This window comes from Camelina sativa, chromosome 12 (genome assembly GCF_030686135.1).
Source record: "Camelina sativa cultivar CO46 ecotype springtype chromosome 12, ASM3068613v1".
Lineage (NCBI taxonomy): Eukaryota > Viridiplantae > Streptophyta > Magnoliopsida > Brassicales > Brassicaceae > Camelina > Camelina sativa.
Window position 1 is genome coordinate 1,281,950 of NC_141891.1, and position 26,834 is coordinate 1,308,783.

The window sequence follows — 26,834 nt, forward strand, 5'->3', positions numbered from 1 at the left end:
TGTAAAGTTTTTTTTTTTTTTAATCTATGGTTAGATGATTAATTATTGATATAAACTTTAGTTGAGGTTTTAAAAAGGGGAGATACAAGAGCTTTAGTTGACGTTGACGAGGATAATTATTCTTCAAAACAGTCATTCAAAAAAGAGCTACTACTGCATATGCATGCAAGTAAAGGCAATCACGCTTCTTTCTGTTATTTGTTATTTATTTTATATATATTTCTTTTCCTAATGAAAGCTATATTCGTTATCTTATCGATCGAGAAAACATGTAAAGTTATCTAATCGATTGTGATTTGATTAAAAGGATCTAAATTTTATTCATTGATTTATTTTCACATGCAAAACAAATGGTTGAATTGTCTTCCACGAATATTCCTTTAACACAAAAAAAAACAAGTAATCACACATGCATACAAAAGAAGAAGGAACAGATCAGAAGACAACAACAAAAGATCTATAATATATAGTTGTGGAAAAGATCTGTTTTGAATATAATGTTCATTCTGGATATATAGGTTAAACAAGTCAGGCCATAATTAGCTAATTATTTATTTTTTCCAAAGCTTTATTTATATGTGCGTAGCGTTCTTCTGCTAAAAGGCCCGCATCAAAGGGAAAAAAATAAAGAAGACATGCACGTTGTCTTTAAATAATTAATCTACATGTTGTGTCGTCGTACAAAACATTATTAGATATACTACAGCCAAAAACAATAGTAGTATGTTTTGTTATGCTTCTAGATAAGAGTCAAGTCAATATCAGGATTATTATTTCTCATTGTAGTACATAAATATCGTTTAATCTTTTAAATGCATCTTGCCATTAACTAACATAGCGAAGATTTTAATTTTATGTGATCGATCTTGGATAACTCGCGAGTGTAATTTGTATAAGCTTTTTTCGTCACGTCAACGACAACGAGTATATATACTTGGATAATTATAGTCTTTACGTTACTTCCTTTCATCACATTTTTTTTTTCTATATAGGATATCTGTTGATATTTTTTGGTGACCTATTTAAATTTTAGTTTCATTGATTAATTATAGCCGCGCTTGTGATATACATGATGAGAGTTATAACGCTAATAATAAATTACTCAGCTATTGATAGAAAGAGAGCTGAGAGCATCTCATTTCCAGTATATTTCTTTTGTCTACAATATACAAAAATCTGAATCAAATTAGATCCAGATTCAAGTTATTAAAAATACAAAAGGCTTTCCAAAAAAATATTCGATGACTAGTGTTTCTTTGTAGGATAGAAAAATAGAAACACACGTAGTCATGTATATATATACGTCTTCTAGTATCTAACCTAGAGCATGAAAATGCGCATAATACATGGTTGTATTAAATAATTCAAATGGTTGTTAAAAAAACCAAAATATGATGGCTCGTACGTCTTCTAGTTTTTTAATTTTTTTTTTCCTATACAAAAATTGGATTTATCATGTGCCACGTGATTGAGAGAAAAAAGACATACACAAAAGGAATATTTTTAAAATTAAATATCAAAGATTACATTAATAGTCTATTGTCAATTTGTCATGATTACATATATTCCCTATAATACAAAAGGTAAAAGTGCAAAAAATCGTTCATAAATCAGTTTTCACCTTCTTCCAAATTAAAGTTACTCTTCAAATCTGCATGCTATAGATAAAGTATCCAATGCGACAAAAGAGATCAAAAAAAAAAAAATGGAATTGATTTTAAATATAAACAAATATAAATCCACTTTTGGATTTCCTAATTAATGATCACTTACTTCATCCTACTAAACACAGACTCCGTGTCTCATGGTTCTTGCTTTTCATTATTGGGCTTTTAAATGGGCTTTATGGGCCTCAAACCTCGATCCAAGAAAAAAAAAATCTCCCCGCCACGACCTTATCCATGGAAGAACTCTGCAATCTTCGTTGCCATTGCCAAATCCTTCGCACAGCTACTGCAAAATCGTGTCTTTGCGCGAGCAGAAGTGCTCTCAACTCGAAAATTTGATGATTTGACTCTTCAATTTTGCAATGGAGCTTTGTTCTTCATCTTCATCTTCTTCTCTCCTTCGCATTTGTTCATCTTCAGCACCTGAACTCTCATTCTCTTCTTCAATTTCTCAGTTCCCATCTAAAACCCAACTAAACCTCACAAAACCCAGATTCCAAAATCTCCGAATCTGCGCTTCCGTGACGGCGGAGACTCATCAAGGTCTCCCACGAGACAGTCCTCAACGTCTTCTCAAGGAGCTAGCCCAGCGTAAAACAGCCACAGGACCAAAGAAGAAAGTTCCACCGAAACGATTCATCTTAAGGCCACCATTAGACGACAAGAAACTAGCCGAGAGGTTCCTCAACAGTCCACAATTGTCTCTAAAGTCGTTTCCTTTACTCAGCTCTTGTCTCCCATCTTCAAAGCTTAACAACGCTGATAAAACATGGATCGATGAGTATCTTCTTGAAGTCAAACAAGCGTTAGGGTATTCTCTAGAGCCTTCGGAGAGTTTAGGAGATGATAACCCTGCGAAACATTTCGATACGTTGCTGTATCTTGCTTTCCAGCATCCGTCTTGTGACAGGGCACGTGCGAGGCATGTGAAGAATGGGCACTCGAGGCTTTGGTTTCTGGGTCAGTATGTGCTTGAGCTTGCTATTACTGAGTTTTTCTTGCAGAGGTATCCGAGGGAGTCTCCGGGGCCTATGAGGGAGAGAGTGTTTGCTTTGATTGGGAAGAGGTATCTTCCAAAGTGGATTAAAGCTGCGGGGTTGCAAAATCTCATCTTTCCTTATGATGATATGGATAAGTTGATTAGAAAAGAGCGTGAGCCTCCGGTTAAGTAAGTTTCTCTCTTCTCTTCTTTCTTTCTCATTGCCTCTGCTTTGGATGATGATGATGGTTTCAGTTGAGTTATTCCACAGTTTCGTTGCTTTGAGCTGAGACTTTAGCTTCAATGTGTTAAAATAGTTGATATATGTAGTAGGAGGAACTAGTATTTGATGTCCCATTCTCTCAAGAACTTGTTTTGGATAAGCCTTAAGTCTCACCATGAGTTTGATATCTTAGCTGTTATGCCATTGCCAGGTTTAACTTTATATAAGCGTTGAATCCTCCAAAGAGGACTTAAACAACTGTTGGTTTAGTTAGCTGATCATAGATTTCTCATTGTGGATAGGATCTGTCTTATCTGTTTGTAGTGTGTCATCATTTGTATAAGCATTTAGTTACTTGTAGTCTAAAATATAATAAACCGAAGTTCCAACAATTCAATTGAAATGGGCTGTGTGATAGCTGGTACTTATATACCTAGCTCAGCTCAGGCTTGCCATCTGATTGAATTAAATGACTGTAAACTTGATGAGTCTGAGCATCCCAATATCTCATAAATGACATGTACTTATCCATGTTAATGTTGTTTGTTCTGGCTAGATCTGTGTTTTGGGCTTTGTTTGGTGCCATCTATCTATGCTATGGGATGCCAGAAGTATATCGTGTGCTTTTTGAGGTGTTTGGGATGGACCCAGATGCAGATGAATGTCAGCCTCGAAGCAGGAGACAGCTTGAGGATGTAGATTATGTTTCTGCTGAATTTGAAGGCAAAAAGCTAGCTTGGCAAGATATTGCTACTTACAAGGTAATAATATAGAGGAACAAGCTACAAGGTTGTGGCAAGATATTGTTAACTTCTTTGCTTTATTGAAGAAGATTGATTCCTTTATTTTGTTTTCTGTTTATTCAGCCTCCTGAAGATGCTTTATTTGCACACCCGAGGCTATTCAGAGCTTGTGTTCCTCCGGGAATGCATCGTTTCAGAGGGAACATATGGGATTTTGACAGCAAACCCAAAGTTATGCAGACCCTTGGATACCCTTTACAGATGAATGATAGAATCAAGGAGATAACCGAAGCAAGAAACATCGAACTTGGACTCGGTTTACAGGTACAAAAGGCGGCTACTCCTGGCTTTTGTCATGCAATATATTACTTTCCTTCTCTAAACCCTGTTTCACTTACCTGAAATCACACAGCTCTGCTTCTTGCATCCTTCAAAACACAAGTTTGAACACCCGCGGTTTTGTTTTGAGCGGCTAGAATACGTAGGACAGAAGATACAGGTGAGAATAACGATCTCATCTAAAAAGAGATGAAAAGAATGTTTTTTGTTTAACCTGGTTTTTTTGGTCATGGGATGATCATGCAGGATATAGCAATGGCAGAGCGATTGTTAATGAAGCACTTGGACGCACCAGGGAAGTGGTTGCAAGAGAAGCATCGACGTCTATTAATGAACAAATTCTGTGGGCGGTATCTTAGAGAAAAACGTCTTCACAACTTTATAATATACTCAGAGGAGGTTCATGATCGGTATGAACATAACCGGAGACTAAGGAATCCGGCAACAACCGCTGTTCAACAAGCCATTCATGGTCTTGCCTACACCATCTATGGAAAACCCGATGTCCGGCGGCTCATGTTTGAGGTTTTCGACTTCGAACAAATCCAACCTAAAGCTGTCTGAAAACCCCAAGTCCCCCTATCTCATTTGTCTTGATGTCTGTTAGTTTGCTTCTTGGATTTTGTTTCTGTAGTTAAAACTTATTTACCTTGGAACTTATATAAGGCTTTAAACATAAGATGACACCAAACTCTTTTTCTTTATACTTTATGCAAAAACCCAACATCAGACATGAAAGTATAGATAGACACAAGCTTCTTCATGTTACTACTAAAAAGCTAAACTTACAGATCCAAGCAAAAGGATCCATAAATATACATTTGGATCCTCTGTGATTTTAGTTTAGCTTTTTTACTTCTTGAGATGAGGGAAGCAAGCGACGACGTCGGATTAGAGTATTAAGCTTGATCTAATCGAGCTTAATGGGCCTTCCTATGGGCTTTCTGCGAGAGCCATTTTCGATATCTCACGTAATCTCTTAACGGTCCAAAAAATTGACCTAAACTGTTCACCGTTGGATGAAGATTCCATCGAACCGTCTAAATCAAAAAAACATTCAGATTTCAGACCGTTGGGGGAAGAAAATACTCATTTATTTTGTTTTAATTTTGGTTTTTCTTTTTCTTTAAAACGGCTCATCTTCCTCGAGAAGCCTCCTTTTATCCAAAGGCTTGTTTTTTTTTCAATTACAAACCTGAGATTTTAGTCGGAGAGAAGACGAAGAGAGAGAGAGAGAGAGAGAGGAGAGAAACAAAGATGATGACTTCTCGATCAATTGTTCCTCAACAATCCATGGGTAAGATGAAAGTTCTTTAATTTTTTAATTCTTTTTTAGGGTTTTGCGGAACAAAAATTGATTTGGTTTTTTAGTGGCGACTCATCCATCCATGATCATCGATTTTGGTTTTCTTTTTCATCTGGGGTTTGTTCGATTTTAGTGTTTCTTGCTGTTCTTGTTTAATATCGACGAACAAGGAAACGAAATCAATTATAAAGTCCGTGGCTTTTTGAGTGAAATCTTCTTTAATTTGATATTGTAGATTGTTGCAAACTGAATTATAATAAAGTTGTAATCTTTTCTGTGTTTTGAAGGTGATGTTGTTGTTGTGGAAGATGGAAAAAACATAGCGAAGGGAAGAAACCGTCAAGTTCTTGGTGATATAGGTAATGTTGTTCGAGGAAATTACCCAAAGAACGAGCCGGCGAAGGTCAATCATCGTCCTCGTACACGGTCTCAGAATCCGAATCCCACACTTCTTGTGGATGAGAATCTCAAAGTTTGTTCCTTTTCCCCTGTCTTTTGATGAACAAATTAGGTTTTTTTTTTCGTTTGATTTCATGTGCTCATTGTTATTTGTTTTGATCTGTAGAAACCTGTTGTCAAGAGAGTCGCAATACCAAAGCCAAAGAAAGCAGCCGGGAAATCAAAGGTTGTAGAGGTGATTGAGATAAGCTCAGACAGTGATGAAGAACGTAGTTTAGTTGTTGTCCGAGAGAAGAAGGCTACTAAGAAGAAATCAACCACTTACACATCTATTCTTACCGCTAGAAGCAAGGTATAAATTTTACTTTGTGAATTGATGATTCTTGGTTTTGAAAGTAAGAAGATGTTTGGTCTGTTCTGAATATCTCTTTTTGTTTCTTTCTTTTGATTTTTTTCAGGCTGCTTGTGGTATAGAGAAGAAACAGAAAGAAGTGATTGTTGATATTGATTCTGCTGATGCTAAGAATGACCTTGCAGCTGTCGAATATGTGGAAGAGATCTACCGTTACTACAAGTCTGTTGAGGTTAGTATACTATTTATATATATCATGAATCTTTCCTTGCAGAGCATTGTGGTATGAACTTGTTTTATTAAAAGTTCTCATTTGGAATTGGCAGAGTGAATGGAGACCACGAGATTACATGCATTCGCAACCTGAGATTAATGAAAGGATGAGATTGATTCTGGTGGAGTGGTTGATAGACGTACATGTCCGCTTCGAGCTTAATCCAGAGACGTTTTACCTCACTGTTAACATTCTGGATCGGTTCTTGTCGGTTAAGCCAGTACCTAGAAAAGAACTGCAGCTAGTTGGTCTCAGTGCTCTTCTCATGTCATCCAAATACGAAGAGATCTGGCCACCACATGTAATAGAAACAGAGAACTCCTAAATCATTTGTAGCTTCTGATTGTGATTCTTCTTGTCTTCAGCTTCTGAATTATAATTCTTTTGCAGGTTTCGGATCTAGCTGATATTGCAGACCATGCATACAGTCACAAACAGATTCTGGTGATGGAGAAGACTATACTGTCTACACTGGAGTGGTACTTGACAGTTCCAACCCATTATGTCTTCCTTGCTCGCTTCATCAAAGCTTCCATTGTAGACCAACGGGTAAGACAACGGTTTTAGAGTTTCTTCCATGGTTTTACATTACATTATATATAACATTTCAATTGGTCTTTTTTTGTCTTCAGATGGAGAATATGGTGCAGTATTTGGCGGAGTTAAGTGTGATGCATTACGATACTACGATAATGTTCAGTCCATCTATGGTAGCTGCTTCTGCAATCTACGCAGCAAGATCTGCTCTTCACCAAATTCCTATTTGGACCAACACTCTCAAGCATCACACTGGCTATTCCGAGACTCAGATCATGTAAACAAACCTCTGTCAATTTCTTCGTATGGGTTTTGTATTTGTGGTTGGATATTGATTCTTTTGTATGAAACAGGGACTGTGCAAAGCTATTGGCGTATCAGCAATGGAAGCAACAACAAGAAGGGAGTGAGAGTAAGGGAGCGTTACGAAAGAAGTACTCCAAGGATGAACGCTATAATGTTGCTATGATCCCTCCGGCCAAAGCTTTGTTGACCGGAACTGAATCTGCCTAGGAGTTACACCCGCTTTAAGACCTTTTAAGAGGATAAAGAAGCTGAAGAACCAAGTCTAGTTTTGTTTTCCTTCTGAAAATCAAGTCTAGTTTCATTAGATATAATATTTTATACAAGTCTAATGAGTCACTTTGAAACCAAGTTTTTTAGTACACATGATTCTTTCCTCAACAAAAAGCATTTGTTTCACTATTCCTTGTGAGCAGCCAGTTTCTTCTGGGCCCGCCCATTCTGGCTTTTGAAACCACCTTCTGGTCTGAGACAACCTCCAAGATCCCTGGAAACCATTTAACACTCCATCTTTGGTGTAAACTTGAAATTTACAGATACTGCGGTTGTGGATCATGGAAGAGCAAAGTAAAGAAAGTTTATGGACATTTGAAGAAGCATTTGTTTACCACAACCTCGTGCCTGGAACTGCTCGTATCCACGCAGAAATTGTAAATCCAATCATATTTGGATCTGCACTCGGAAAGTGAGAAGGTTAACCTCCAAGGCCCTTACTTCTAACCAATTTTTTACACCAATCCAATGTTTTAGATAGCTGTTCCTCGATGATCTCCAACACTGACCGTTTTCTTCTCTTCTCATCTTCAAGATCGAGAGTTCGGTATGCTAGTGTAAGCAAGTATATACCAGGGTGCAGTCTCCTAGAGAAGGCAAAAGTAAAAACAAGTCAGGTTACTTCACAAATAACAACTAATACAGATACTTGACTCCCTTTCCCCATCATGCCTTTTAATTACTTTGGTAATTTGGTAAGAGAACTAAGCAGACTCAAAATGACTGAGGAACAATGTGGTCAACGCAGATACAAAGATGCAAACAAATTGTTGATCGGAAGTGATTTCTACCGACAAGTTCTAGCACTCATCCTTTAAGCTATAGCCAACAGTGCATCTTACGTTGCTTTCTCTTCATATATAATAAGCTTACCCATCCAGTGTACTCCCCTCTTCCAGTCCATCCCAGAATCTTTGTGCCAGGACCGTTCGACTCTTTTTATCTTTCCCATAAGTTTCAATATACCATCCTCCGACATCATGCAAACCACAACGAGGCTCAAACAACCAAAACCTGTTTTCACATCCATGCAATTATGGTTTCATTCATGTCACTGGAGGTAAGACGGATAAAGTTACGTTAGAGATCAGTGTCATAAGTTCATAACATCTTCATTGCCAAAGATCACTGACTACTTCAGCATTTCAACAAAAGCAATTACATTTCTGTGTTCCAGATATCATTTTATTCAATTACATTCAATTAAATGTGAGCCAGTACTGAAATAAAACAAAAAGAATATTTGTCTTACTTGCTTGGTGGTAATTTCGCTCTACTGCATCTACACTCGCAAATGGAAACCTTTTCCCCAATTCTGTACCAATGCAAATGTCTCACCTGTAAAATGTGGATGACGAATGCTCATGCATGGTTATTTCATCAAATGACTAACAGAACTAATCTGTATATGCATCACAGTATAATTCCCTGGACAAGAGTACATGTTGTACATTGCAAAAGGTAACTAAAATAAATGCTAGATCATATAAGCCACAAACCAGAAATGTCCTATGTTTCATTATCACATGAGTCTTAGCACCATTCCCATCGTAGACATAACATGAGCCTTCATCTGGGATTGTTCCAAGACCACTTATAGTTCCAACAAGAAGTTTGGCTCCACTTTCATTTCCCGGAGATGATTCAGATTCAGTGCCATGATTAGATTTTTCATCTGAATTGAGGAAAACGTGTATGAGATCGTGATCACCCTCAATTTTATTCTGCCCTTTCGGGGGCACCCTAATGGCTGTAGCAACAACTCTTCCAGATACATGCAGCTGAACATCTTTATAAGCATCCGAAACATGGTTTTTATTTCTTGAGGACTGTATATGAGATATCTGAAGACCAATCCTTTCATCAGATTTCATGTCATAATTGCCTTTCTCAACTTCTTGACCCAAATCCGAATCCATAAATGACGACAAAGCCAACTTCTTAGAGCAAGCAGAAGAAAGCTCAAGGAAGTTATCTACCAAGCAAACCATGCCAAAAAGATCACGTCCTGACACCAAATGCAAAACCTCTCGTGTGTCATACACAGACCTTTCCTCAGCTTCAAAACAATCAGGAAGAAGCTCCACAGATTCAACATCAGGCCCAAAGTAGGCTGCTCGGATAGCTGAATAAAAATCTTCTTCCAGTTCATCCAAGTAGCCTGTAGTAGTACCATTAGCTACTCTCTTCTCCAATACAATATCATGTATTGCTTCTCTATACCATTTTAGCCACTCAACCACTTCCATCTCTTGACTCAATGTCAATCTTTTTTTATACCTGTGAAGCGTATACCCTTGCCTAGAATGTTTCGTTATCACCACTCTCCTAGATAGTAAGTATCTATCATAGTGCGCTCTCTTTTCAGAATCTGAAAGAATCTGACATCATCATCACCACAAAATCATATCATTCATCATCAGAACCTCTACAAGTATCACAAAAGCCTGAAAATTTCAATCTATGTTACCTCATAAGCGGCGAGAATCTGAACGAAACGTAACGAATTAGATGGATCTTTCTTCGAATCGACAAGGTCAGGATGAGTCTCCTTGGCGAGTCTGCGAAATGAAGCTTTGATCTCTGCGATTGAACTTGTTTCGGAGACATTCAAGATAACGTAAGCGTTCTCCACCGGAAACTCATCCCGATTCGACTCAGCCTCGCCGCTCAGCAATCGAGTTCCTTGTCGCCACGGCCCGACGCATCCGTAATTCAGATGAGTCGGAACCAATCTGCCAAAACGCCGACGTATCAATCCGGCGAGAGTCGTCGTCGTCATCTCGGGTGGGAACGGAGAAGGGTAACGGCACGCTGACAGCACGTGGGTTTATCGGTTTCCCGCCACGTCATCACGAGTGCTAACACTAGTTTTGGTTTGGTCAACAGTAAAAACGGTCTTTATGGAAGAGATGACACAAATTTTAATCTAAATGGGCCTTAAATTTTTATAATGGGCCTTGTTCCTGTCACAGATAAAGACAACTTATAAATGATGAGGGAAGTAGATGTGATACGTGGTCGCGTATTAACCATGGCTTTCCATGAATAGTAAATGTGTATTGTGTACAAATACGTATCTGGTTTTTAGATTTAACATTGACTTACTATAACAAGGTCAAGAACTTTTATCAAAAAAATATGGACTCTAATGAATGAGTTTTTTTTACACAATTTTTTTTAAAAAAAAAACAAATTTGAATGCATGTTCATAATATGTTACGTTTAGATTTAGTAAATTAACAATCAGACATTAAATAATTCTGACCCACCTCGACCTAAAAACGTTCCACCTCATTCAAAGTTCCAAAATATTTTGGGCTTCATTCCAAAAAACTAAAACCAAATTATCACGAATCGCGATGTTTGAGTTTGACAATCTAACAAATATGGTTCCAGCCACCTATAAATCTTGATATTTTTAAAGAAAGATCCTAGAATTTATTACCTCTTCCACAATATGAGATTTTATTTTTTTAACAAAATAGACTACCAAAGAAACTTTAGATTATTTACCAAACACTTCCATTATATTAGCTGATTTATATCAGGAGAGATATAAACAAGAAGAAGAATCTTTAGAGAGAGAGAAAAAAAAAAAAAAAAAAAAAGAGAAGATGGGTGTGGTAGAGGAAGCTCACAACGTGAAGGTGATTGGTTCAGGAAATCAAGCTACGATCGTGTTAGGTCACGGGTTCGGCACGGACCAGTCAGTGTGGAAACACCTGGTACCACATCTGGTCGATGATTACCGCGTCGTGCTTTACGACAACATGGGAGCTGGTACGACAAACCCGGAATATTTCGACTTCGATCGTTACTCAACTCTCGAAGGCTTCTCCTTTGATTTGATTGCAATCTTGGAAGATCTCCAGATTGAGTCTTGTATCTTTGTTGGTCACTCTGTTTCCGCCATGGTTGGTGTCTTGGCTTCTCTTAACCGTCCTGATCTCTTCTCCAAAATCGTTATGATTTCTGCTTCTCCAAGGTAATATAGCATATCATTTAAAGATTTACTTTATCTTTTTCTTGATTCTTAAGATCATTTTTTCCTCTTTATGTTTATTTCTTTATTTCTTTCTGACATATAATCACGACCAAAGGGCCTCTCTGTTCCTTCTCTTGTCTGAATTATCCTATTTCTCAAAATCTCAACATTTTATGTTCATTTTTTTTTTTTTTTTAACCATTGGGCCACAACTGGCCGACCCATTAGCCAAATTCCTACATTAAAACTCGATTCTCGGTATGATGATTCCTTTTTTTTAATATAAAATCCGTAATTTTTTGTTCTGACATACATCATAAAATCCTTTAAGTTTTGATATTGAATTTTTTTAATTGAGAGCGGTGCTTACTATTAATTTAATCTTCTTCTGACACAAGAAAACCCTAGAAGTACCCATATACTTTTTGTTAACTTTAGTCTTAAGCAAATTATTTTGTTTTGTTGTTAAAAAAAAAAAAAGCAAATTATTTTGTTTTTGGTGCGTCTATCAGATACGTGAACGCTGTTGATTACCAAGGTGGATTCGAACAAGACGACTTAAACCAACTCTTCGAAGCGATGCGAAGCAATTACAAAGCTTGGTGCTCAGGTTTCGCTCCACTAGCCGTCGGTGGTGACTTAGACTCAATCGCCGTTCAAGAATTCAGCAGGACACTCTTCAACATGCGTCCTGACATTGCTCTCTCCCTCGGTCAGACCATTTTCCAAAGCGACATGAGACACATCTTACCTTTTGTCTCTGTCCCTTGTCACATTCTCCAGAGTGTTAGGGACTTAGCCGTACCAGTTAGTGTTTCAGAGTATCTTCACACCAATCTTGGAAGTGAATCCGTCGTTGAGGTTATTCCTTCTGATGGTCATCTTCCTCAGCTTAGCTCGCCGGATTCTGTTGTTCCCGTCGTTCTCCGTCACATTCGTAATGACATTGATTTGTGATTGTGGGAGATTTAGTTAATTAATTAATTAACGATGTCAAAAAAATTGGAAATAAACTTTTGATGTGATATGTCTACCTATTGAGAACATTGTTTCGTTGTGGTTTGGTTCTGATTCGTTTGTCTTTGAGTAGTTGATCGTTGTTGTTCTTATCTTTTTTGTTAAAGGAAAAGTCTCTGTCTTTTGTCCAGCTTTGCTAGACCCATTATTGCTCGATGTTAATAGTGATCTTTATAATTGATGGTCCATATGAGCATATCGAATTATTTCAAGTGTCGTCGATGGTCCATACATCGTGTGAAGAATAAATTTATTTGCGATTATTATTTGCGATTACACACCTCAAAGCTCCCATCCGCTACACATAGCCATAGTATATATAGCATTGAGTTTTTGCGGATATAGGTTATCTAGTTGTTAGATTGTTCGGTGTGGACATAGTTTAGCCGAATCATAACATGATAAAACTATGTGATGGACTGATGGTTTGAAGTTTGTTTGTCTCTGTTTATGAAAATATAAATCAACTAAATTTTATACCAAATGATAAAAATTTAGGGGTTTGATATATAGTTAGGTGGAATTAATTCAAATTTTGTTCGGTTTGTTTGTTTATGCAAATTGTCGACTTGTTTGATGTATTTATAGTGTCATCATGCCAAAAATCTTATCTTGTGTTCATTTATCATTAACAAACTTTAAAATTTATGGTTGGCGCCGCTGATCAGATTTTATTTGGTTTGTTCGTTTATGAAATTAACGATTTATCTGTAAAAAAACAAAAACCTTTTAAGAATTTGTGATACAAAACAGAATTGGTGATGTTGTATATCGATCATTTTAGACGATAAGAACAAAATTTATTTTTGAAGATTTGGAAAGGAGATATCGGATCCAGATACTCCAAACCAACATGGTCTGATTTTAAACTTCTACTGCAGCGGGTGTCCTCGAGACACAAAGATGCCTCCTCTCCTAACTTATACCCAACGTTCCATCCACGTTCATCAATCAGAGACATGTATATATTTTTGGACAAAAAAGAAATTTTATGAGAAAAGACAAACAAACAAAGAGTCTCATAATTACCATGTCAAACAGTTAGATTTTATATTTAAGTATATTTACTTAAATATTAATAAAAAATAAATATTTATTAAATATTATTAATTAGGTACTATATCTACACAAAATATTGTTCGAGATCCACCACTGATTGAACATAAGTTGAACCAAAAGTATTGTATTAGAATGACATGCATAAATGTATTTAGCATAAATTCTTGGTTTACTACGAGTGAGAAAAAAAACAAAAATAACATGTACTTCTAACTCGACATTTGTAGCAATCGATTATTATCATGTAGACCAAGGATAAACGTTGATGTCTAACAAGGATACTTCTTAATGTCTACCCAAATGATAATCCTTTTTGAGAATTTCTTGGAGAAAGATGGCACTTGAATTTCTTGGAGAAGGTTAGCATTTTTTATTTCTTGAAGAAAGTTGGCATTTGAATTTCTGAACCTGAAATTCTCCAGATGATTTCTGAACTACTGCTATTATTCTCTTTGAAAGTTTATATTTTCTAGTTAAAAACAGAAATTTCTAGTTATTTTTTCTAAAAAAATATATTTTCTGTAATTTTAGATTTTTGTTTGCTATATAACATTATTTCTTCTTACTAGTCAAAAGTATTAAATAAACTTCCATTCTTTTAAATTCATTTCATTGATACAATTTAATTGTTTACATTAGTCATGAGAGAATCTAGAACATATTCAATTTTGTTCCCTATGCAATGCCATGAAGTTTTGAATACACAGACCAGACGAGACTTTAAACTCTTTTTGGCAAGACAATAACTAGCCCATTGTAAAAGAGTATAATAAGTGGGCTAGGCCCATTTATAAACTCACGTGACGAGAAAGTTCACACGTGTGTCACTCTTACCCCAAAAAAATTTGATTACCACCACAACACAGAGTCAGAGAAGCAGCAGCACCATCCACCTCCAGCCAGTAGCACATTTCACCATCACGCTCATCATCGTCGTCGTCGTCTCTTCTTCTCTCTCTTCCTCTGTTACTTTTTTTTTTTTAACTTTTCTTCCCCGTTTCGCTCTCCGTCAAAGTCTTCTCTCTCTTTTAGCTATTTTTTTTTCTCCACTGTAAATTCCCTTTTTACCCTTAAACCCATCGTTCGTTACCCCGGAGACACGGCGGCCACGAAGAAGAAGAAGAAGAGGGAATAATATAGATTAAAACAGGCGATTGATTGATTTGTCCATCGGAGACGCCGCTCGTTGGTCAGGGAAAATGGCGACGGCAACGGCGACGACGACATCGGAACGAGAAGAGTTAGCCAAGCACTGCAGTTCACGGAACTGGTCCAAAGCGATCCGAGTTCTCGATTCGCTCCTTGCTAAGCAGTGTTCAATTTTGGATATATGGTTTGGTTTCGCGATCTTTCTTCTCTCTCATCAATTTCTCCGGATCGGTAAAATCGTTTAATCTCAATTTTGTTTTTGATTGGGAAATTTTGGTTTCAGCAATAGAGCGTTTTGCTATAATCAATTGGAGCTTCACAAGCATGTGATTAAGGACTGTGATAAGGCACTTCAGCTTGAGCCTTGTGCCATTCAAGCTTATATACTCAAAGGTTAGTTCAGTGGTGCTTCAGAGTATCAAGTGTAATAATATCTCTGGGGATTGAGTCTAATTCTCGGGATAGCTTCAGAACTATTGTTAGGGGTTTAGCCTGCTAGTTATGAATTGATGATATAATGGTTGCTTAAGAATATCGGTAATCTTAGTATAAGCTATGAATAGTACTGTTTTTTTAACCTAAGGTGAAAATTTCTGTTAAGTTATCAATAAGTGGGGATGAGATTTGAAAATTGTTACTGAATCATGGTGTGGTGGAAAAAAACAGGACGCGCTCTTTTGGCGTTGGGGAGAAAACAGGAAGCTGTTCTTGTTTTGGAGCAAGGATATAAAAATGCTTTTCAGCAGACAGCAGATGTGAAGCAGTTACTTGAATTAGAAGAGCTCCTAAAAGATGCTAGACGAGAAATTGATTGTACTTTTAAAAACCTTGCCACCGAGTCCCGGCAAGAGACCCCTGCCTCACCTCTAGGATCATGTGCTAGTGAGAAGTCTGATGACAAAAATGATAAGCGTGATTCTGTTTTTGGAACAAGCGATAATGCCTGCAAATTATCAAGTATTGCAGTTTCTGAATCAGGAGCATGTAGCAATGGGAACTCCCCCGAGGCATCCAGGGAATTGGGCGAGCCATTAAAGGTAAATAGCTTTTCAAAGGATGCATCCAAGGCAAGCAAGCAATCTGGTGGTAGTTCCGACTTATGTAATGGATCATCGTACAAGGAAAAAGAGAATGGAAAGTGTGGCAGCCAAATCAATGGTTCTTATGAAACATGTAATCCATGTAATGGTTCTGATTTGCATGATAATTTAGCTGAAAGTTCTGATCGGTTAGGGGATCTGACTATTAGTGGAAAAAAATTAAGCAGTACGTCTGGATTTACTAGCAAATCAAACCATAAAGCTGAGGTACGTTGCGGAGTTGGCACCGAAATCAAGATAAACAAGAAGTACACCATAGCAAGAATATCAGGAAACCATTCTATAAGTGTGGATTTTCGACTTTCTAGAGGCATTGCACAGGTATAGCAATGCAAAATAATAAGACAAGGTTACTTTATGTTGTATCTTAGTGGTGTTGAGATTTAGCTTCCAGATTCTTGATCACTGAACTTGTGTTGTCAACAGGTGAACGAAGGAAACTATACAAAAGCTATATCTATTTTTGATAAGGTGATTTTTCATCTACTCCTCTTTGGTGATCTTAATATCTGGCGAGTGTCTTTTGTTTTTCGTTTCTCTGTTTTACATTCTATACGGAGGTTGTTTGGCAAAAATGATTGGGTCAAAAATTTTACCATTTAGTTTATCTTTGTGCAGGTGCTGAAAGAAGAACCAACTTACCCTGAGGCACTTATAGGAAGAGGGACAGCTTATGCATTCCAACGAGAGCTTGAAAGTGCTATAGCTGATTTTACTAAGGTATTCATATATTTGACAAAAGTTGTTACCACTGTGGGTTAAGCTCACCAATTCTTCTTCTATGATGACGATGGTCAGGCTATTCAATCTAACCCAGCAGCAGGTGAAGCCTGGAAGCGGAGAGGACAGGCTCGTGCTGCCCTTGGGGAATATGTTGAGGTTAGTTGTTCCACGTTTTCTCTGATTCTATTCTTTAGTTAGAGCTAAGAGCATAAACAATAAATGTATTTTATGGAGCTCTCAATTGTTCGATCTACACATTTATCCAATTTATTGGATAAGCCTCTGATTGATGTCTGTCTTTAAGCCTGTTTAGTGCTTGCATTTTTATGGGTATATATCCAGAAACGTTTCTTGTACAATACTTTTAAGCTATCCTTTGGTGATAGGCGGTTGAAGATTTGACTAAAGCACTGGTTTTTGAGCCAAATTCACCTGATGTATTGCACGAAAGGGGTAAGTCTTTTTCTCTTTTTTCCCTTCTATATCGGGCTCCCTATTTCAGTTTTCCTTTCTGAATACCTAAATTCTTTGGTGAAAAACCATGAAGTGCCACTGACATTCACAATCAATTCAGGTATTGTTAATTTCAAATCTAAGGACTTCACTGCTGCTGTAAAAGACCTATCTATATGTCTGAAGCAAGAGAATGATAACAAGTCCGCATATTCTTATTTGGTACGACTATTGTTTTTTGTTATTCTTGGTTTCCAAAGTAACCATGGATGCAAATGCATTCTTAGGAAAATTTTCTTGATCTTTCCAGGGACTAGCATTTGCTTCACTTGGTGAATATAAAAAAGCTGAAGATGCGCATATGAAGTCCATCCAGCTGGATAGTAATTATTTTGAAGCCTGGCTTCATCTCGCCCAGGTAACGCGCAAATACTAAAATATGTACGATTATGATTCGATTATTGAATTTTCAATTTAAGCTGAACTGTGATGAAGATAAGATTTTTGGCATTGCTTGTTTTATATATATCTGGGTTTTCATGCATGTGATGCTGAAGTTAGTTTTCTGTAAAGCTGAGACTTTAACTGAAGAAAGCTTACATTTGACTTTTGGAGTAATTTAATTAAGGTTTCTTGAAGGACCATTATACTTGATTGTTTGGTTTCCTCAAGTTATTTCTCATTAATTTAGGTTGCTTATCTTAGTTTCTTGCTTGAGTTAATTGCTTATCTTGTTTACTGTACTCGGATGGTTGAATTTTGGCAGTTCTATCAAGAGTTGGCTGACCACAGCAAGGCTTTGGAATGCATTGACAAGGTTCTACAAGTCGACAACAGGTAGCTCTTATATGAGATGCACTAAATGTAAAACTATATCTCTGGTTTTGCCATCGCAGTCATGGCAATTTTCCTGTCTTGGCCAGGGTTTGGAAGGCATATCACTTGCGTGGATTAGTATTCCATGGATTAGGCGAACACAGGTATGTACCGTCAGTGTAAATAAGATAACTGGAAACTGAATTTGGTGTAAAGGGGAAAATTATGACTTCGTTGATGTGCATGTTACCTAATATGTCCATGAGTGATCTAAGTATATCTCAATGTGTAATTTAAAATTTGATATCCACGTTTGAGCAAAGGATGTTCTAAAGGAAGCTGATAGGTTTATGTACAAGGCTGGTCTTTGAATCAGTGATATTATTCACATGTAATTATTTTTGGTAACTTTTATTTCTCAGGAAGGCTATCCAAGAATTATCTATCGGCTTAAGCATTGAGAACACAATAGAGTGCTTGTACCTACGAGGTTCCTGCTACCATGCTGTAGGAGAATATAGAGATGCGGTAAATATTTGTTTGTTAACTTTATGGCTGCATTTTATTAAGGAGACTCTCTCTTATTGCTTGCCTTGAATATGCTCACAGGTGAAGGACTACGATTCTACTGTGGACGTGGAACTTGATGCAGTTGAAAAATTCGTTCTTCAATGCTTGGCATTTTATCAGGTTGGCTGGATTGAAAGCTCAACGTTGAAATGTTTTATGCAAGATTACTTTCTTGGTACACTGTTGTTTGTAGCAACCTGTATTTATAGGCTATTCCATTAGTATGGTAGAAAATAATGGAATCATTTATCTGATAGTAATGGTTCTTGCTTATTTATAATTAGCATACTGAGCAATGAAAAACCTCCCTTCTTATAAATTTTATCCCTTTACAATAACTCTGTAAGTAACCCGTTTTTATTCCGCAGAAGGAGATTGCCTTATACACGGCTTCCAAAGTTAGTAGTGAGTTTCTCTGCTTTGATATTGATGGTGACATAGATCCAATGTTCAAGGTAATATTATCTCTCTTCATATTTCTGATGTTGCTACAAAGTCAGATTTTTGCTTTGTTTGCGTGTCTGCACTCTTTTTGATTAGTTTATTCCAATTAGAATTAACATAGGCTCAAAAATGAGCCATGAAAATCAACAACGTCCAAGAATTAACATAGGCTCAATTCAATGTGCTGGAATTGACAATTTAAATGTCTTCTAAGTGTGACTTCACTATTAAGTATGAATTAGCTTAACCAATCTCAAGTCTGAATTGATCATTAGTTGGTTTTGAGGTATGAGATGATTTTTAATGCCTTCAAGTTCCGTGTTTATGCGAAAGCATATCTTAGAGTTCCTTATGCTATCACACTTTTCTTTCCTCGATCGTATATGTGGTGAATGTGCCTTTTCTTTCCTGTGAGTTTTCAGGAGTACTGGTGCAAAAGATTACACCCAAAAAATGTATGTGAAAAGGTTTACAGACAACCTCCCCTACGTGAATCCCTTAAGAAGGGTAAACTGAAAAAGCAAGATCTTGCAATAACCAAACAGAAGGCGAATGTTCTTCGTTTTGCTGATTTAATAGGCAAGAGGATCCAATATGATTGTCCCGGATTCTTACCAAACAAACGCCAGGTGACTTTTATGCAAATATTTGGAACTTCTACCTTTTCACCATTCTTTTTTTCTTGGTTATCTTCTTCTTTTCTAGAGTTCATTTAAACTTCATAGCAGCTTTCTTTATTTGCTGCCACAGAAGGTCCCTGTTGCATCTAATCACTAGATATCTATACACAATATCCATATGCTGTTTTATTTGTGCCTGAAAACTAGCCTCTCCTCCATTAATTATTTATGTTTCAATGATTTTCCAGCATCGTATGGCAGGATTGGCTGTGATAGAGATTGCTCAAAAAGTTTCAAAAGCTTGGCGCATAGAGTGGAGGAATTCAAACAAAGGCACCGCAAAAAATGGGAAAAAGAACCGGAGGAGAGAGAGAATCAACATGCTTAGCCAAAATAGAGGTGGTGCTGGGTGTAGTACTAGCAGTTCTAGTGAAACTTCAACAACTGGGTATGCCTCACTAGAATCATCTGGCCGCTCTATGTTGTCTTGGCAAGATGTATATTCCTCTGCTGTCAGATGGAGACAAATTTCAGAGCCTTGTGACCCAGTTGTGTGGGTTAACAAACTTAGGTACACGTTCCATTTCTAGTCTATGTTTATCTACACTTTAATTTTCGGAACTTAGTTTCATTTGCTTACTTGGGTGACTTGGGTGGTTGAAATTGTTTATCCCAATTGCAGTGAAGAGTTTAATTCTGGGTTTGGTTCTCATACACCGATGCTACTCGGACAAGCCAAAGTTGTACGCTATTTCCCAAATTATGAAAGGTTAAGTATATATAGAAACTGAGATTTGTTCGTGTATCAATTATGACTTTCTCATTCCATGGACTGATCAATTTCTAATATGTTACTTCAGAACCTTGACTCTTGCAAAGAGCATCATCAAGGAGAAACTTTCTGTACGCAGCAAAAAAGATAAAGTTATTGATCTATCTAAAGATGAGAAGATGAAGGAAGTCAGTTTTTCATTCTTCTTGTGTGAATAATACTCGTTGTTGCATTGTTCTCTTACTGTGTTTCCCCACGATGCAGATTATGCGTGCTGAAACGTGCGATGAGCTACACAAAACTGTTGGTGAGGATTTCTGGGTGGCTACTTGGTGCAACAGTACGGCAACCGAAGGGTGGGTTCGTTGTTGTTTAGTACCGTAACTCACAAGCTTTATCTTCACTGAACATTCTCTTTTATCTTGATTTTGCGTCTTGCTTTGTTAATATCTTCAGGAAACGCCTCGAAGGAACTAGAATCACCTGCCTTCAAAAACCGTAAAACTTTTACTCTTTCACATGTGATGTTACACAAATCTTATCTGCCACTTTCTTCAATAAATTTTCTCCCGTTTTTATCCAGGGGTAGGCTTGGGCATGATTTTTCAATTCGAACTCCATGTACACCTGCAAGGTGGAGCGACTTTGATGAAGAAATGGCCTCAGCTTGGGAGGTAAGACCTAAGCATATGTGGCAAACATTTTTTTTCCTTTTTTTCTTTCTGAGAAATATTTACAAAAGTTCAACCGAATCCGTAGGCTTTATGCAATGCCTATTGCGGGGAGAATTACGGTTCTACTGAGTTCGATGCTCTAGAAACTGTTAGAGATGCTATCTTACGGATGACATATTACTGGTAAATGACAATGACAACGTAACGTATGATTGATTACTCACAAAGCTGTTGGTATTAAATTGCAAGCATCGTTTTTTTTCCCAGGTACAATTTTATGCCGTTAGCTCGAGGGACTGCGGTAACGGGATTTGTAGTGTTACTTGGACTTCTGCTTGCTGCTAATATGGAATTCACTGAGACTATCCCGATAGGGTTACAGGTCGATTGGGAGGCTATACTTAATGTTGAACCAAGCTCCTTTGTTGGTTCGGTTAAGTGTTGGTTATACCCATCCCTGAAAATCAACACATCGTGGAGAGACCACCCTGATATTTCCTCGGCTTTTTCGACAACGGGATCAGTTGTCGCGGCGCTTAGCTCTTACAATGATTGACAACTTGTGTTTCAGTCAAAAATTTACAGCTTATGGGATATGCTTCTGTCTAAAAACAAAAACAATAACAAAAAAAAAAAGCTTTGTTAGGATTTCTAAAAAATTTAAACTCTCATAATTAATTTTGTTTTACAGATATAATAATAATGTATCTAAGTATGGTTTTTTTTTCTCGTTTCGAATCACAAGGCAGCTCTCGGAGTTGTGTTGTCTTGGATCTGTTTTTGTTTGCTAATTATTCCAACCACTAGTGCTTATTTCTGATTGGCACCATTAATACCGTGAGCATATATATATATATATATATAACCGTTGTATGTTCTGAAACTAATTAATCCAAAATAGTAATTTTTTCATATAAAATGTTTAGCCACATTTACTATCGTTACAACACTCGTCAAAACCTATAGACAAGTCAAAAGCTTGAGTTTTCTCCACCGACGCGCCGCTCTCGAAATTTCTACTTGTCCTTCGTCTTTATTTTGGGACTCATAAAGAACAAAACGTAACGTATAATAAAATATTAAGAATATCTAGACAGAAAACGTGTCTTGCTTTCTTCCTAGTTCGGGAAAATAAAATAGAAAACTGTAAGACAACGTTGTGAATACTACTTTTTCATATTCTAATAATAGAAGTCATTTAAAGAAGGATAGAACAAAAGTGAGAAGCAACAAAGAAATCAAAAATCTTAGCCCATAAGCAATACATTTCTTCATTGGCTCGACGATTTTGATTCCATCCGATCGGATAAAAGTTCGATAAGAGTGTGGATGGAGGTTTAGCTATAGCAGTCAGGCCATGAATGGTGGTGACGGTGGCAACAAACTAAGTCGTAATTATGAATATAACCACAAAGACTAAACTATCAAAAACAAATTTATAAAACGAAAGTGCCAATAATTGCGCTAAGTCTTATTAAACAGCTAAAATAAAATCCGTGTGGGCACCAATCCAAAGAGGCAAAATCAATCAACCAGCTGTCTCTCTACTTCTAACTTCCGACCAAAGACACTTTTTGTTTACGTTTTTCATTTTTTATCTCTTTCTCGTTGTCTTATTTGGATTGCATTATGTTATTACTTTGAACTCGAGTTTAACTATTTTCATTATTAACGTTATAAATCCTTCGAAGTCATAATGATTACATCCCTAGTGAATTGGTGATCCCCTCCACATAATGAGGTAAATATCTTATCTCAATTGTAATGTGCCTTTTTTTTTTTTTCCTAAACTACTAATTTCCCGACAAATTCAGTAGTTTTTTCTTTATAAAGGCCGACAATTTAGTAGCTGGAAATTTCTATACCGTGATACAGTACTACTCTCTACTAAAGATATCATAAATATTAGACAATGATAAACGTGAGAGCGATATTGGTAAATCAATTTCAAAGCCCATTATTATGATGACACAAGACTAGTGATTATAAACAAATTGAGTCTAACGTTAAAATTACTATAGATTAGTTTATTTATCCGATCATATATATGTAACTGCATTACGTTAAACAAAAGACATGCTCCAAATGAATAAATTTATGGCATAAAAAAAACAGAAAAAAAAATGCCAAGAACATTTAAATTTATCTAATTGGAAAAGGAAAAAAAAAAGAGCTACCATGTAAAAATAAATAAAGCTATTGAGCCCTACATTATTAGATACAGGATATTATGTTCTGTTCCTCAACGGCTACATCTGTATGTGGTCCTTTCTTGATCCAACGCCCCAGATCTCTTCTCATCGCCTATATATATATAAAAATACTCACTTCTCTTACATCAAACAACAACACGCTTGGGTTAAGTGGTTAACCTCATCAGTACTTCACTTCAAACTCTCTCTGAGATCGATTCTTACCAGACTTGTTTTCTTTTTTCTTTTGATCCAAATTTAACAAAAATAATTAAAATATGGATCGCAGTTTCGTCCTAACAGTTACATTGATCTGCATTGTCTTCGTCGGTGTCGGTGGCCAATCTCCGATCTCATCTCCCACCACTCCTTCTGCTCCTACTACTTCTCCTACTAAATCCCCCGCAGTTACTTCTCCTACTAAATCCCCCGCAGTTACTTCTCCTACTAAATCCCCCGCCGTTACTTCTCCCTCGGCTTCTCCGGCTAAAACACCGTCTTCTTTACCAGTCGAAGCACCGAAATCTCCTGCTCCCGTAAGCTCATCTCCGCCACCGACACCTGTTCCCGAGAGCTCTCCTCCGGCTCCTGCACCAAAAGCTTCTTCTCCGGTGAGCTCTCCACCCGTTCCAGCACCAGTAGCTGATTCTCCTCCAGCTCCTGTAGCCGCTCCAGTAGCTGATTCTCCTCCGGCTCCGGTAGCTGCTCCAGTTGCTGCTGATGTACCGGCTCCTGCTCCAAGCAAGCACAAGAAGACTGCCAAGAAGTCTAAAAAGCACCAAAACGCACCTGCTCCGGCTCCAGAACTTCTCGGTCCTCCTGCACCACCGGCGGAAGCTCCCGGACCTAACTCCGACGCTTTTTCTCCCGGTCCTTCCACATCTGCCGACGATCAGGTACATTGTCTTAAAATCAACATTATTAATTTATCTACCGTTATAAGTTATTTGGTCTTTGTTACCAAAAACTAAGATTATGGGATAAAAGTTATAAACTTATTATCATTAGGATAACTTAATCAACAATTATAGAGATATCTCAAAACATTGAATATTCGAATTATTAAAGTGGACAATGGAATTAATAATGCAGAGCGGAGCAGAGAGCACAAGGGCACTGAGGAATGTAGCGGTGGGAGCGTTTGCAACCGCGTGGGCCGTTCTCGTCATGGCATTCTAAAATTATTTATCTTTTCACCCCTAAATTTTTTTAGTTTTTATCTTTTTGACCCTACCATTGTCTGTTTCTTTTACGAATTTGTGGTATTGAGTACTATTATTTAATTGATTATACAGTTTGTTTTTCTTTTATTTTAATTTATTATGGAAATAATAAGGAATTCATATCTGTCAGTGATGAATAAAAATACTGTTACTACAACACCATTGATTGTTCTTTTCTTTTAGCAGACCATAGTCTTTAGTGATGGGTCCGAGTTCTTTATTGAAAATGACACACTCAATTTAATATGGACATCTACTCTAAATAATGTTTTTTTTAGTGAATATACCACTACTGCTAAATGTTAGTGTTATGGACGTGTATGTAAATAAACAATGTACTACTATGTTATGTCGCTACTAATACTGTATAGTGTATATGGTATGTTACTCTTGAGTATGTTAATGTGTTAGTGTCAGCTACTACAAATATAATTTATGCGAAAATGAAAGTGTCAGCTACTTAGTTGGATCTTAGTTTTTCTTTAAAGGTGAAGTTGGTAATATTAATTGGATCCATACCTGTTACGTAATTTAACTCAAGTGGCCAAGTTGCTATATAAATGAACTGTCTAAAATTTATTACTGGACATGTTATGGATCCAATTTTTTTAAACAATGTTTTCCTATTGTACCTTTCAAATAGCTAGATGTACATATTTTTGTCTTCTTTCTTAGAGAACTAGCCAGATTTTGAAACATAACAATTCCATAGATACCTAATAAAGTGGTAAGCAAAAAAAGAGTAGGGAGAAGAGAAGGAATATAGAAAGTTACCGTTAAGCCATACAAATACAAGAATCATCACCTAATATTTGAAAATTTTGATTACACACTATATAAGATTATCTTCTAAGCCTCTTTAATCAAGTTTCTTTTTTTTTTTTTAAAACATAGAATGTTACCATACTACCAAAAAGAAAAAAACAGAGTGGATGACTATTTTTACCAATAGCAAGAGGGACACCTAAAAGGACACTCATCGAAAGAGAGTAGTAGGGTAAAGAGGACAAGTCATTCTCCGTGCTTTAATGAAAAGAGAACCTTACTCCATTGTCAAGAAATGACTCTACAAAGAACAAAAGCTAGCCATGGGATAGATTTCATTACACGGTTGGAAGCTTTTGTGGAATCTAAACAAAAGCTTAATTTTCAGATTACTAAGGTTTTCTAATAGTTCTGACAGCTAATCCTAAAAAGTGATCTAATTATATATTGGACGCTAATCCAAAAAGAGATGCATAAATCAAAGGCTAAGATTTTGTCAACTTTAGTTTTAAGCACACAAGTTATACTTAAACCAATGTCTTGTGTAAATTTTTCGATATTCTTGGCTTTGCAAATATCCAAAACCCACCAAACCAAGCCTATGATTCTACATATCAATACAAATATATACATAACCATTTTCTTTCTTTTCTAAAGACTAACTTCTAGACAATATGGGTGGTTCAATGGGATTTCTCGGAAAAGGTTTTTGCAATTCTTTAACCTAAACAATTGACGACTTAATTTGTATTCTTTAACCTAACAAAAATACCGCTTTCGTCGTATTCTTTTTCTAATTCGATTTCGATATGTTGACGTAGGGGTTCCACCGACGCAGATGATGAATATGGTAATGGGTTCACTCTACAAACAATTCACCCAAAAAGCTATCAACAGCTTCGACGATTTCCACGTTGCTGTTTTAGACATCTTTAAGTAAGGATACTCATAGAATCTCAACTTTTTAGTCACATAATTTTTGTCGAAATAATGGGTTAGTCTTTAGAAAAAATTCGTTACAAACTCCGGATTAAGTCTTAAATGGCTCTTATACGTCATAACATAACATAATTTTGATCTACTGATGAGTACAGCAACTTCAACTCGGCTTTGCCAGGCAGACACTTCGATTTCCCGACCCCGGACCAAATAAAGGTGAGTCCCCTCTCCCTTTCAATCTATGAAAATCACTTCAAAGAACCTTAATATTGATTTCTCTAAAATACTTAACACAGTTTTAAATGATGATGATATAAAACAGGTTTGTTTCTCCCGGTGGAAAGAAGCAAAAGACGAAGAAGAGAAGAAAAAAGTGTTCATAGAGTTCATGTCAAAGAGTGTGAAGCCGAGTAAACTCGATGACGTAACTCTGCTCACCGGAATAGTATCTCCACCGGCGGCTATGGCAGCTAAGAGAGCAGGAGAGAATGTTCCTCAGTTGAAATTAATCAAACTCATACCTGATGTTATATTCGTCCCTACTGTCACCATTTTAGCCATTGTCTCTGCCAAACTCTCAAGAAGAATGTACTTGAAATAAACGTTTTAGAGTTTACATTCTTACTTCTCCTCTTTTTTGTTCTTTCTAGAACAAGATATCATCACCGGAAATTAGCAACGGAGAACACATATTAACGAAGATAATATCATTTATGACATTAAGAAATAGTGCAAAAATACTAAATATAGTGCATAATTGGTTTAAATGTTAAAATAGTAGATTTAGGCTTCGAATTGTAGAGTTTATTTGGTAAAAATTTAGGTTGTAGGTTTTTAATTGGGAGATTTGCAAAAATACCGTTTTTCTTTTTGTCTTCAACCGAAAACAAAACAGTAAAACGGTAACTTTTGGATTAAGCCCACAGACAATATTT

General features: G+C 36.7%; 7 protein-coding genes across 9 annotated transcripts; 6 read left to right on the forward strand and 1 right to left on the reverse strand.

The window, feature by feature from the left end:
- The first annotated feature begins 1,869 nt into the window (after nucleotides 1–1,869).
- Nucleotides 1,870–4,642, forward strand: LOC104729415 (ribonuclease III domain-containing protein RNC1, chloroplastic). Its single transcript, XM_010448349.3, has 5 exons — nucleotides 1,870–2,835; nucleotides 3,426–3,630; nucleotides 3,736–3,936; nucleotides 4,025–4,111; nucleotides 4,198–4,642. Exons 1-5 carry the CDS (start codon nucleotides 2,030–2,032, stop codon nucleotides 4,513–4,515), a joined length of 1,617 nt encoding a protein of 538 aa, XP_010446651.2. The 5' UTR covers nucleotides 1,870–2,029; the 3' UTR covers nucleotides 4,516–4,642.
- A 342-nt stretch (nucleotides 4,643–4,984) lies between these two features.
- Nucleotides 4,985–7,509, forward strand: LOC104729416 (cyclin-B1-1). Its single transcript, XM_010448351.3, has 8 exons — nucleotides 4,985–5,248; nucleotides 5,545–5,729; nucleotides 5,823–6,008; nucleotides 6,115–6,240; nucleotides 6,335–6,583; nucleotides 6,673–6,831; nucleotides 6,915–7,096; nucleotides 7,173–7,509. Exons 1-8 carry the CDS (start codon nucleotides 5,209–5,211, stop codon nucleotides 7,330–7,332), a joined length of 1,287 nt encoding a protein of 428 aa, XP_010446653.2. The 5' UTR covers nucleotides 4,985–5,208; the 3' UTR covers nucleotides 7,333–7,509.
- On the reverse strand, nucleotides 7,392–10,688 carry LOC104729417 (uncharacterized). Of its 3 annotated transcripts, none has more exons than XR_758273.3 (6): nucleotides 9,866–10,688; nucleotides 8,895–9,776; nucleotides 8,648–8,733; nucleotides 8,269–8,409; nucleotides 7,731–7,982; nucleotides 7,392–7,609 (listed from the first exon to the last, which is right to left on the reverse strand). XR_758273.3 is itself a non-coding variant. In XM_010448352.3 (5 exons), the coding sequence occupies exons 1-5, from the start codon at nucleotides 10,175–10,177 to the stop codon at nucleotides 7,817–7,819; spliced, it is 1,587 nt and encodes a 528-aa protein (XP_010446654.2). In that variant the 5' UTR covers nucleotides 10,178–10,688; the 3' UTR covers nucleotides 7,392–7,816. The 3 variants fall into 3 exon arrangements, 1 of the variants encoding a protein (XP_010446654.2); XR_015573623.1 differs by having other exon boundaries at nucleotides 8,269–8,449; XM_010448352.3 differs by having other exon boundaries at nucleotides 7,392–7,982.
- On the forward strand, nucleotides 10,682–12,530 carry LOC104729418 (putative esterase KAI2). The gene is made up of 2 exons (XM_010448354.2): nucleotides 10,682–11,383; nucleotides 11,896–12,530. Exons 1-2 carry the CDS (start codon nucleotides 11,013–11,015, stop codon nucleotides 12,338–12,340), a joined length of 816 nt encoding a protein of 271 aa, XP_010446656.1. The 5' UTR covers nucleotides 10,682–11,012; the 3' UTR covers nucleotides 12,341–12,530.
- Nucleotides 12,531–14,257: 1,727 nt separating this feature from the next.
- On the forward strand, nucleotides 14,258–21,555 carry LOC104729420 (suppressor of RPS4-RLD 1). The gene is made up of 23 exons (XM_010448355.3): nucleotides 14,258–14,792; nucleotides 14,892–15,001; nucleotides 15,275–16,029; nucleotides 16,135–16,179; nucleotides 16,327–16,428; nucleotides 16,507–16,587; nucleotides 16,818–16,884; nucleotides 17,006–17,106; nucleotides 17,195–17,302; nucleotides 17,651–17,721; nucleotides 17,808–17,864; nucleotides 18,123–18,228; nucleotides 18,310–18,390; nucleotides 18,639–18,725; nucleotides 19,137–19,343; nucleotides 19,583–19,905; nucleotides 20,017–20,103; nucleotides 20,195–20,294; nucleotides 20,371–20,462; nucleotides 20,563–20,604; nucleotides 20,690–20,780; nucleotides 20,866–20,963; nucleotides 21,048–21,555. The coding sequence occupies exons 1-23, from the start codon at nucleotides 14,659–14,661 to the stop codon at nucleotides 21,334–21,336; spliced, it is 3,234 nt and encodes a 1,077-aa protein (XP_010446657.1). The 5' UTR covers nucleotides 14,258–14,658; the 3' UTR covers nucleotides 21,337–21,555.
- A 1,317-nt stretch (nucleotides 21,556–22,872) lies between these two features.
- On the forward strand, nucleotides 22,873–24,352 carry LOC104729421 (lysine-rich arabinogalactan protein 17). The gene is made up of 2 exons (XM_010448356.3): nucleotides 22,873–23,868; nucleotides 24,065–24,352. Exons 1-2 carry the CDS (start codon nucleotides 23,251–23,253, stop codon nucleotides 24,149–24,151), a joined length of 705 nt encoding a protein of 234 aa, XP_010446658.1. The 5' UTR covers nucleotides 22,873–23,250; the 3' UTR covers nucleotides 24,152–24,352.
- Nucleotides 24,353–25,431: 1,079 nt separating this feature from the next.
- LOC104729422 (uncharacterized) lies at nucleotides 25,432–26,523 on the forward strand. Its single transcript, XM_010448357.3, has 4 exons — nucleotides 25,432–25,665; nucleotides 25,782–25,896; nucleotides 26,055–26,115; nucleotides 26,222–26,523. The coding sequence occupies exons 1-4, from the start codon at nucleotides 25,635–25,637 to the stop codon at nucleotides 26,498–26,500; spliced, it is 486 nt and encodes a 161-aa protein (XP_010446659.1). The 5' UTR covers nucleotides 25,432–25,634; the 3' UTR covers nucleotides 26,501–26,523.
- The last annotated feature ends 311 nt before the right edge of the window (nucleotides 26,524–26,834 follow it).